This window comes from Kryptolebias marmoratus, linkage group LG4, assembly GCF_001649575.2.
Source record: "Kryptolebias marmoratus isolate JLee-2015 linkage group LG4, ASM164957v2, whole genome shotgun sequence".
NCBI classification, from domain to species: Eukaryota; Metazoa; Chordata; class Actinopteri; order Cyprinodontiformes; family Rivulidae; genus Kryptolebias; species Kryptolebias marmoratus.
Window position 1 is genome coordinate 8,138,981 of NC_051433.1, and position 12,623 is coordinate 8,151,603.

Consider the following 12,623-nt stretch of genomic DNA (forward strand, 5'->3'; position numbering starts at 1 on the left):
ACTTTGCAGTTTTGTCTTTCATTCTGGGCTATTAGCCATATTTTAACAACCCAAGACTTTAAAAATAGACATTTTGAAAATAGCTAAATTTCAAGAAAAACATACATCTTTTCTATCTCCAAGTTGGATTTTAATAATTGCAATTGACAGGGACAAATTCCCTGCTTCCCTGTTTATGTCAGATGGGCTTATTCCCAAAACTCCACAAATCCTCCTGTCCAAACACAACCATATGGTCTCCCAGTTGTTCACGACCAGCTGTGCCACAGGATTTCTGGCAGGGCTGCCATGTTCTCCCCCTTCTATTCTAGTTTCCAAAATCCTTTGCAACAAGGCCAAAATATTTTCCAAGTTGGCTTGTACCAAAGTGAAAATGCTCTGAGGATAATTGTTTAGGAGGAATAAAGGGAATTTGAGTCTTTTACTGGGGGTTAGCTTAGTGGTTAAATCGAAGGAAAAAAGTTTCCAGTACCTTCTGTGTGGCATTTGGATATTTTTTGCTGATATAGTGTCAAAAGGTTAATCTCAGCAGGCACTTGGCAAAAGTGCAGTTGTGACAGTTAAAATTAGCAAGTATGGAAAGAATGAAACAATAAAAAAACCTAATATTTCATTTATTGTTTCATAATATTGTTAAACTTTAATTTATTGAATAACTGAAGTGCACCCAACAGTTCAGATAAAAAAAATCACTGCTTTAAAAACTAGCTGCTTTGTCTTTTCATATGGGACAAGAAAGCGAGTGAAATGTTCAATTGAAGGGGTATAATAGCTACATGGGTAACATGTTCAATATGTTAGAGACATGTTGCAATAGTTATCTTGCCTTTTTTGTTTAAGACTACAAGAAAAAGTGTCTTTTACCTAATATCATATCAGTCTCCTCTTTTTTTGCACTTCAGTTTGCTGTTGGTTTCCAGTTTGAACACAAAACTCCATAGTAGGTAATTTGTGAAAACAACCTATCAGACCAACATGGAGTTTATAACAATTCAGGCAACAATCACAAGAATGAAATGAAAAGCAATTTGAACTAACCTGGTTTGGTGGGAGGAACTCATGGTTGTTTTCATTCATGTACATGTTGTCACCATCAAACTGAAAGAGGGAGAGAAATGAAGAAAGAGTAAAGCTGAAGACAGAGAACATAAATTTCAGTCAGTCTTTTGCAGAAACTGAAACAGTGTATCGCTGCAGCCTAATGACTGCAAGTCCTCGGCTTATAGACCCCGATGCTCTGGTGGATGTCAGTAATTACAGTTCATTAGAGACATGTATAATTAGGCCCTGTCGACGCTTGTGTAACTCACACTCTTCGTCTCTCAGCTTGACTGTGTGTGCAAAAGTGTTCACACACCTAACTGCTGTGATTCCCAGGGTGTCACAAGGCGACAAAGGCACAACGGAGTGATAATCACAACACTGAGAGCTCAGCGCTTGCTCCAAAAGGATGTCTAGTCAGTCAGCCAGCCAGAAAGTCGGTCAGTCACTTGTTGTTATAAAGCAGCTCCACGTCCACTCATGGAATTTTACAGTTTCCATTTTTCTTCTTTTATTTAACACCATCCTGGAGGGAAGACTCTATTGATGGTAAAGTTGGACAGTCAACTGGGCAAGAAGACTACTTATGTCTAAAGTTTCTATACAGTTTTAAGCGCAGGTTTTATATAATTGAATACACTAAGTGTTGGTTCCTATCATAATGATTCCCTGACCTTTTCTCTGCTGCTGTTCTTAATAATAGTTGTGTTAATCAGCAAATGTAAAGATACTAGCATGACAAAATAATATCATGATTCTACTTCATTTCTAACATCATATTTCCTTTGTTACTATTAGCCTCTTAGCATGCCATTGTCAACTATGTCTTAGGTACAGACTTACAGACAACAGTTATGTCAAGTAACTAAACAGCATTTGACAGGAAGGTCAGCAGGCATGATGACCCAGATACTGATCTGCGGTGCCATGCAGCTTAGTGGAACAGCAACAGGAATTTCCGAGGACCTACTTTCTGTCTATGACAAATATCCAAAATATTTATCTTATTCTTTTAAAAGCTGTAGGGGAGGCAAGGGTTTGCTTAGTTGCTTCACTGTTAGAACAGTGGGTATACCAAATCTCACAAAAAGGCAACCTGCCAATAAAACATTACTATGCCAAATTATGTCAATAAAATCCAGTTTGGTACATTGTGTATACTTATCTTGCCCCGTACTAAGCCAGTCCATTTAACCAGTCATTATCAGCCATGTGTTACCAGCTAAGCAGCTAACCAGCTGGTGATACACCATGCAGACACGGAAAGGTGAGCAAAGCCTTTAGCTCTTTTACACGTTGCCAGAGAAATGAACACAGAGTTGCCCTGCGGTTTCAGACCTGAGAAACACCAAGCTTAGGAAGCCTAAAGCAGAGGCAAAAGCTGGGAGAAAGGTTACAATCTGAGGTTATGCTACCAGGATGAAAAAGACAAAAGTGTATTCCTAATGGTGAATGAGGCAGCGATTCTGTGTAAGTGGGAGGTCAAGTAGGGAAGATAGTAGAGTTATGGGGGGGTTGAGAAAGGGAGAACAAATAATAGAGTTAGCACAGAAAACATGAATGAGGAAAAAAGAGAGGAGGAGAGAAAAACGGCTGTAGCAGCAGTAGTGGTGATAGCGCCTGTGGTTGTTCTGGCTGTAGAGTGATTAACACTGGGGTCACAGCCAGAGACCACAGCTTGAAAGACACAGGCGTTTAAACACACATACACACGCGCGCACACACACGCCCACACACTCCAAGACCTTTTCCGCCTCTCAGTCTGATACAGTTTGGTTCCAACCATTTATGAGAAACTAAAACACACCTCAAGACAGCTTGTAGTGGCTGAGATGAATGGTGCTACTGTAGGGTAAAATAACAGGATGGATATGTGCCTCCAGCAAGTTACAGAAGGTGTTTTTTAAGCTGTGTTCAGGGATTGAAACTGAAGCACCATTTTTTTTAATATGATTGTCTTCCACTACATGTCATAGGCTTTGTGTTTTGATTATAAAATGTTTATGTGTACAAAATAAATGTTTTTTTTTATTCAGTAAGTAAAATACAAATGATTTATTGATTCTTTTTTTCAAAGTTGTCTTGCTTCTTTGCTTCTTGAAACATTCTGAGCAGCAAACAAGCAACAATACAAATTAGTTTATCCTAAAAATATTTTGTTTTTAAGTCCAATAATGTCATCCCAGCTCTGACGGAACACCACCTTCTACTGCCAGTATTTCTGTTTGATGGCACTATGAGTTTGTAGCAGAAACAATCACTGTGATCTGCAATAAAAATTACATAACTTCTTTACTGCTCTCAAAGACTTATTTTAAATGGTGCACTAATAACACATTTGATGGCACCTTAGATTACTGTCACACCTGTAAGTGAGATCTCAATGAGCAAAAAAGTAAGTAAGTACAAAACAATTACCCAGAATATCAAGGAACAAACTCGTCTGTAGCAGGGCTTTTGCAGCACAATGAGAGGGAGTCGCTGAGGACAGTCTAGAATAACAAACAGTTTCTAAATTGAGGGGAAAGATAAAAATAATTATTTCTTTGCTTTTTTGTGGTTAACAACAGTTCAGTAAGGCTAAGTATCCTGTGCAAATACTACAACCGGATTACTAGAGAAGAATTGAGGTTGCAAATCTCTGCATAACTTTAAGAAAGTATACTTTTAAATGCATCTTTATTTTGTGTTTGTATTCTTTGCTAGTTTTGATTCAACAGTCCATCTCCAACTAGAAAATTAGAGGGAAGAACTTAATATCTATTGGAAATAACTGTATTCAATCTATTTGCCAAAATTAGATTCAAATATCACAGCATTCATGCATCTTTTAGCTGAGGTACAGTGACTCCCTAGCTTTTGTGCAGTGCTGCTCATCACCTACTCCTGAACAAATAAATTGAATAAATATTCTGCTTTCAATAACAATCTTCACAATAACAAAACTAACAAGTACAGAGGGTTAGATTCACAAAATTAGTTTGTGAGCTAAAAGTCAAACTGTAAAACTTGATGCTTGGATCTTATCTGGGCATGCACAGCACTGAAATGCCCTCCGAGACATTACATTTTTATTAGTTTATGTCTGGCATATAACCGATGATCCCTAATCATAGAATTCTGAGATCATTAATCAACATCTGAGGCTTGTTTTATAAATTTAAAAACAAAAACAAAGAATAAAAACTCTGAAATGGGAGGAAAGAACAACAAAAAAAAAGCAGAGATTTAGGACAGGTAGAAAGGTCAAAACTGTGGTTATATAGTCTTAGTCTCATGTGATCTTTCTTAATATGTTGGTCTTTTACCAGAAATCATAATGTGTTTAGTGTGAACATATACTGTACAAGCAGCTGACATATAAGAAAAAAAAAGGTTTGTAGAAGAAGGGCGAGCGTGTCGCGTCTTTCTGTTTGCTTTCCTGAGGCTTTGAGGTCATTAATCACAGCGGTCAAATCTACAGCAAAAACAATTGAGCAAAGGAAAACAAAGACAAGGGAGGGGCGGTGCGGGAGGAGAGGGTGAAGGTGAGAGGGATGGAAAGCTACCGAGAGATGGAGGAGAGGGGAGCTATGTGGAGACCATGAACAAAGGTGAGGAATTTTAAAGATAGATTGAGGTTCAAGAAAGAAAAGGCAGAAGTAAGGTCTCTGCTGTGGGTTCGCTTGACTCAAGTCTCCAGTTAAAAGAAATGCAAACAGATGTGAAGGAGAGCATAGAAGGAACACAAAAAGTGGGAGTAAGCCTATAAATAACTTTGTGTTTGTGTTAAGCACCCAAACCAATGTCAGTTTGATACAGGAAGTGACAGTCATTGAGGTTGTAGAACAGTTGACTGGAACAAAGCAACTTAGATATGAAGTTTTCCACAGCCTTTAAACTAAGACTTACAGCTTCACTTTTATTTTTGTATTTTTTGCAATATTATTCATTAAATTAAAAAAACTGATTTTATAACATAAAACATTGCAAAGTTAGGATGTTTTTTATTTTTAACTCAATGTGTAACATTTAGATTGTATTCTATGTGGTGATACAAAACGTTTGCAATTCAGCTTTTGTGAAACTTTTGTCCTAACGAGAAAATAACTCTCAAAAAACAACAATCTTGAAAAGCCCTTTTGGAATATGATCAAACGGTGAACAATCCTAGGTTTGAAGGTATGCTCATCGCTTCGATAATTTAATTCAAAATTCACTGTTCTTTTTTTTGGCAATAACAAACCATCCTGACCTAAATGTACCCCAAACCATGATATGAACACTGCTTTGTTTCACAGTCAAGGTGACTTACTTCTGCTGTAAATAAAGGATTCATTTTCCTAATTTAAAAGACAAAGTTTAATTATTGTCATATTTGGCCATGACGCACTCTTTTTCAAATATCTTCTAGTTTGTCCAGGTTTGTCTTTAGATAAACATCTTAATTAGTTATTACAAAGTACACTTTTGTACAACTTTGGCTTTCCTCTTTATGCAAATGAGACTTGTTTGGTAATTTGATTATATTTTCAAGTCGCATTTTCTGAATACAAATTATTTCTAATGAGAAGCTCTACTGTAAACCAGCGTTAATAATCATGGTAGGGCTCTGCTTTTGGTTTTGTATTGAATATATTCTGTAGTTTTTTTGAATTGTGTAAAACTCACACTGCAAGAGCACTGAATTTAAAGTCAAAGATGATATTTGATCTTGCAGCTCTGGTAATTAGATAGGTCCTAAACCTATTAAGAACCTAGTTATGCTACTTTCTTTCTGAACACCTTGGACTATGGCCATGGTTTTTACCATTACTGTATGTTTTGACTCAGCTCCACTGCATAGAACTTTACAAGTGGTTTAATTTGACCTTTATTCAATTTATTTATTGACATGCTAAGTTTATTGAGCTAGACACATTAGGTGGTGGGTTTCTGTGGACAGGCAGGCAGGATCGATCTAAAACTCTTTAATAATAAAAAATAAACTCAGCACCAGGAACAGAACATGACTGATCAACATGGCTCTGACAAAGAGACCAAGGAGCTTATAAAGAGTGGGTTGGGTGATTAGTGAGTCGAGGCAGGTGAGTTGATCATCAGATGGAACAAAGTTGTGTGAATCTGAAAACAAAGAAGAACTGATGGAAACATATTAAACATAATTTGTAGACAATAACAAAATTAACAAACAACTCTAAAATACAATAAACCACAAACCCAACAAAATTACTGCAAAACTCACAACTGTGACAGAGCATGTTTTTTTGTTGTTGTTGTTGTTGTTTTCAAAACAAAATTATTTCTAATCAATAATACTGTATAAAGATACATTTATGGCAATTTATTTGTTCCTAAAGATAAAAAAGGCCAAACAGAATAAGATCTCATTTTATTCTGTGAATTTTAAAAAAATATATTTGCTAGAATAAATATAGCTTGTATCTGAAACAAATTGTTTAAGTCTTGTTACTTTATAATAATCACAACAAAGCCTTTGTATCAATTTTATGATCTTACTACAAAACAGCAGTTGTTTTGCATTCTGTTCAATAGAGGAAAAGGTCTTTTCTAAACCAGCTATTCTTTACAGTAAAACAAACTTCGAAATCTGTGGCAGCCAGGGATGTTTCATGTTTAAATAAGATAAGGCAGGGGAGAGGTGGAGAGGAGGACTTAAACCTCCCTCTGAAATCTTTTCATGGTAACAGCAAGGCCCTCCCTATTTATCTTTTTTGTTTTTCATTGCAGCATAACTAATCACATGTCAGTCAGTGTGGCGATGGAAAGAGGCAGCAGTCAAAATACCTGTGTCAGGACTGTGGTCATTAGAGCATTCGTTGACTCACAGGCAGGCACATGGACATGAAGGGACAAACACATACACACGCATGCACACACCACACACATATATATATATATATAAAACACAAAGCACAGAGAGTATGGGGGATGGTTTGCTATGAAGTAGATATGTATTGCTTGGAAGGAGGGCGATATTGTTTTTGCCTTATGTGTTGCTAATATGCATCCATGTTTGCATACTATATAAGTACATACAACTTGAGTATGTGTGCAGTACTTTTAGGGCTCTGAATCTGTGCATATTGCATTTTATCCTGCATGTTTGTGTAATGTATCCTGTCCAATAACACACACATTGATCCCAGTGCGATAAAGATAACAAAGTTAGACCTTCCATAATATTTATTTTCCCATAACAGACCAACTCTGCCACGCCCGGTCAAATAACTCCATGCAGATGAAATATGGTCTTCATTACCTTTAAACCTCAACGCACAGAAACAAGGGAGCAGAAACAAAATTGCCCTTCTTTCTCAACTGAAAGAGCACAAAATGAATTGGAGCAGCTAAGATTTCTTTTTTGTGTCGCTATGACAAATGCAACAAAGTAAGGAGTGGAGAGAAAAAGAACGAGAGAGATAGTGAGAAGAACAGACACACACAGATGATAGGAAAAAAGGCAAACAAGACAAAAAACAAAAATAATCTGATAAAATAAACATGCCTAAGCTAAATTTGTGGTTGATTGTAAGGTGTGGGCTTATAGCAAAGAATTAACAAGTATTTAGTTGGGGGCTGTGTTAAACCATGCGAGTGAATGAGTCCCAGAGGAAGACTGTTCCATCTCTGGTGTATGATGGACCTAATTGTGTCTATCAGTGTTTAAATATAGCATTCATCTCAGGTTTAATGGTCAGTTTTCTGGTCTTGTCAATCACTCTGAGGGGCTACGAGAGGCAGCCCACTCCTCAAATGACACCTAAAAATAATACATATTAAATTACAAACATACAAGAAGAAGTGGAAGAAAAAAAACATATATTTAGAAAATGACAGCATGCCAAAAGAAGGCGGAATGGACAGATAGATAGCTGGTGATCCAAAATTGTTGTGATGGCATGCTGGATGGATTACTTTTAGGTTTACCTGTTGTTTCTTTCTTTTTTTTTTCAAATGCATGGTTCACTGGGCTAAAGACACACATCCCCCCCACCTCTGACCCCACAAAGCTCTTGGTAGGTGTAGAGTTTCAGATGGCCACATAATCATACCATTGTGCCTCTGTAAACACAATGAAAACAAAGCTAAGACATCGCTGACATTCAACTCTGCCTAACCTTGACTTTCGACACAACTCAGAAGGAACACAGATTTTGAACATTTAGAATAACAGAAGTACGACAAGTAAAACAGCAAAACCTACTCGTAGTAAGGTAAAGATCCACTGGGACTAAATCATCAAGAATATTTAAAATAAAATCAATCCCTATCCAGCTTCTGTAGAAATACAAAACTGACATAAAACTGGCATTTTATTTAAGATGTGGTTCTGATTGCCTAAAACAGCCTGCTTCTCATCACATGTGGGCTTGTGAACTACGTCTGCTTGTTCCATTAAATCTATTAAATCCACTTGCATTATATCATAGTGCTTACCACACAATAGGAGCCTTTCAAGGGCAGTCCCGGAGGAAAGCAACAAAGGGCCCTCTCTTTCAGAGACAAGTCAAGTAATTCATAAAAAGCCAAACACAATTTTTGTGTGTGTATCTTCTCTACCAGACCCACAAGCTATAATTTCACCAAGTCAAGAAAAAGACAGAAAAGAGGTTGAAAAAGACTGGGTAAAAGCATAGAAACAGAAATACTTGCTGTGCAGTATTTGAGAACAAATAGAGGGTGATCTAGACTTGGTGATGTTCATCGTTTAAACACTACATACCCTTCTGCAGCTCAGAAACTTTGCATTAACTGCTGAGAAAATGTTTATAAGTTATAAGTTTTGTTTGCCTCTAAAACTAAAGAAAGAGGGGTATATCTTAACCCAAATCAAAATGTTTTCCTATCCCTAAGAAGTGCTGTAGATTTGATTTCTAAAAGTCAAATGGCAATGAAAAATGTAAAGCAAATTTAAATCAATATTTATCATTACCATTAATTAGGACCTTACTCATTCTCTTAGGTAAACATCCTGTGTTATAAAACGTCAGTAAACTAAGCCCAGACGAAGTTGATGGAGGTCGGAAAGAAGAAAGAATATACGTGGCCTTACCACTTAACACCGCTGTAGAGATTACACCTACAACACTTTTGGACACGACCCCAAGTGGCAAAATACTTAACATGGCTCCCCCCATTTATTGTAGAAGTCTAAAGAAGCAAATACTATTGTAAATTAAAGGGTCTTTGTCTCAAAAGACTTTTCTTTTTGAAGCAAACTTTAAAGTTAAATCACAATTTGTACAACTTTTTCCTATTTTTTTTTAGGTTTTCTCTGGTTTTTAAGCCTCTTGCAGTTTGTGGTCATTGAGAAAAGGTGAGATGTCTGCAGAGACATGACATGTATAACTTCAACTGGATATTTATTGTCTTGTGATGAATGATAAAACGTGATTGAGGAAATTGAGGAGACCATGAAGATTTCATGTGAAGTTCCCTAAGAAATTTCCTGTAACAGCAATATTACAATACTAGTACCAATTATTTAAGAGATACACATAAAACACACAATGATATTTCAGAACTGTTGATTGTAAAACCAGAGTATTACTCTGTTTTGTTTTAAAAAGTATTTCAAGCATTAAAAAATAAATAAATTTCAATACAGAGTTTTTCAATGTATTTTAGATTAGGATAAATAAATAATATTAACACAGTCAGACCATAACCATAACCTTAACAAAACATAATTAAGAAAGCAGTTTAAAATTCTGTTGAAATCTTCTTTGGACAAAGATTTGAAGTGTCAGGAAAGCCTTTTCTTCAAATAATTATAACTGTTCATACTTTGTCAATATCAGTGGCTGTAACATTTTGTGTTTACTCAATTTAAAAAAAACATCAAAATTTTTTTTATGTCTCTTCTATTCAGCAGCCGTGGTAGAGGTGTGTGCCTTTCAAAGAAATTCTTGTTTAGAATTACTAAAATAAAATTATTTTTAAAAATTAATGCTTGTGTTTTGCAGCCAAGGACAATCGTGTTTTTTTTCTTTCTCATTCCTGTCACAATCACTGCCTTGCCTTATTCTGCAGAAGTGAGGCATAACTTTAGCTCTTCAGTCCTGCTTCTCAAGAAACCAACCTGGTAAGCATAAGTACAGTAATTTGAATGCGCACAATTTAGAATCAGAAAAGAGAAGAAAAAAAAATATCTCTCTTTCTGTATTTAAGAACTCACCATGTATTTAAATCTAAATGCAGCATCCAGCACTGTCTTCGTCTGTCAATTGGACTCAAAATAATTCACTGTTCTTTCATTTGCTGCCATGCTGACTTCACATCCAGCCTCTGCCACTAGCATTCAGGCAGAATTTTCTATTACCAATCTAATTGCACATTCCACCCTGACAAGAGCTCATTAAACCTTAATTATACACATGTTGTTTTCTACAAACATCTCCATTTGGTCTCTCTGCCTTGTAATTGTTCAGCAGGGACAAGCGGTTGAGATTTCGCAGACTGAGAGTGGAAAAAAGCAGGAGAATGAGGGAGGAAAAGAGAAGTGAAAGGAATGAGAGAAAATGGAGGAGAAAGAAAAAAAAATACCAGAGAGAAAGAGAGGAGTGTCTGGAAGTAGGTCATGCCTCTCCATAAACAAGGCATGGTTTCTAAAATAATATACCCATCCAGTGGAAGTAATGCCAAACAACTCAGTGAATGTGGAGCTCATGTAATATTTACAGAGCACTAATACATAGATGGCAGGTCTTTTTCTCAACACCCCGCCCCCCCCCAACCTCACAACCCCTATTCCAAAGTTGTTGTTTTTTTTTCTTCTTGTTTTTCATCTGCTTTTGCCATTTGAATTTCAGAGAAAGCCAACTACACTGATATATCAGGCAGAAAAGGGGTGGAGGGTGCGGGGGGCTGGTGAGTGTTAAGCCGTTGAGTTTCTCTTACTTCCTCTCTCACTTGTTTTCTACCTCTCCTCACCACTACCGCACACCGCACCGTTCTCTTCACAATGGCTGTGGCTACGATGTTTTTCACACGTTTATTACATTTTAGCAAGGGGAGAGCGGGCCTTAATCCAGACTCTTTGAGGCATAGCTGTTGGTATTACTGTGGGAAAGCAGCCTTTTAAAAACGTCTTTAAACTCGAGCAGGTGCTGCAAGGAAGCACTCGATCAACAGTAAGACCAGCAGGATGTTTCCAGGCTCAAGACTAACTAGTTTTTGTTTTCCAGACTGGGCCTATACTGCAAAAGGGAAACAACAGCCAACGTGTGCCACCTATACATGTTTACAGGTAAAAGTCCTGTGAGGGAAAATAATATTTGCCCAATATTTTGTTTGATGTGCAGAATGTTTTTGCCAACTGATTTGGCAACTAACAAACTGTGCATGCATGCTGTTTACAATGAACAAACAGAAGGACAAAGGACTGTAACTAAAAAAAAAACAAAAACAGTAAATTAAAATACATGAGCTGTGAATTCATCTCTGTTCAAGCCCTCACAAGTGTTTTTTTTTCTGAAAGTATAATTACTTTTATTGTATTGAAGCAATCCATTGTTAAAAGAAATATTCATTCATTCATTTTATCTACCCACTTTTCCTTTTGCAGGTCACGGGAGTAGCTGGTGCCTATCTCCAGCGGTCACTGTGCGAGAGACGGGGGACACCCTGGACAGATCACAAGCCCATCACAGGGACACATCGAGACAAACAACCATTTACACTCTCACTCACACCTAGGGACAATTTAGAGTTAGCAATGAACCAATTATGCATGTTTTTGGTCTGTGGGAGGAAACCTGTGCACAAAAAGAATATGCAAACTCCACACAGAGAAGCCCCAGGCTAGGTGACGACCTCCTCACTGTGAGGCGACAGCCCTGACCAGAAATGTGAAAAGTAGGTAAAACATGAATACATATTTGCAACCATACAACCCAGACAGTAAGTAAAACAAACACATGGGTTCCTTAAACAAACATTTCTCAATTTTTTTTTGTATAAATTGATATATGGCCAATTTATGCCAAAAATATATATTCGTATATGTTGGTATATGATCAGCTGTTACATATACTGTTACTAACACTTGCTGATATTAAAGCCTTTTTCAATTTTACCATCATTCATAGTCTACACCACGAATTTGGTTGGTGTCTTCTTAAAATGCTTTGTTGGTGTTTATCACACTCATTTGTAATCTGACATACAGTATACCACCACCAGCTGACAATATTTATTGCAACAACAGATTGTACGTCTACAACCGATGAACTTTTAAAGCCAACCCAATTCAAGATGGCCACAACAGCTAATCGACCTTAGCAAAAACCAAAGTTGCTTCCACTTTGCCAGTTTTACAGATATTGAGCTGAAAAATTGATGTAGTAGTATCTGAACATCACTCCCAACACGTACTCTAATAAACAGAGTTAGATATGGCAATATTGCTTGAGATCACAAATATTTTTGTTTTCAAGATTTGATCAAAACAAGTATAACTCATTTCTCAGCACAAGATGTTTTTAGTTTTAAACTTTGCCATTAAATGAAAAGAGCTTTATGCATACCTTCAAGGAATGCTGGGGCTTTAATAGAAAGTTGAGTTTATAGACCCAAAA

The 12,623-nt window shown here is 36.8% G+C and overlaps 1 protein-coding gene across 3 annotated transcripts in view; it reads right to left on the minus strand.

Moving 5' to 3' along the window:
- The window catches only part of tox2 (TOX high mobility group box family member 2), a 102,068-nt gene that overhangs the window by 38,862 nt on the left and 50,583 nt on the right, over positions 1 to 12,623 (minus strand). For all 3 annotated transcript variants that reach the window (XM_037975470.1, XM_017408588.3, XM_017408591.3), the window contains exon 3: positions 1,039 to 1,098. In XM_037975470.1, the coding sequence (XP_037831398.1) occupies positions 1,039 to 1,098 (60 nt within the window). The remainder of the gene's footprint in view (positions 1 to 1,038; positions 1,099 to 12,623) is intronic.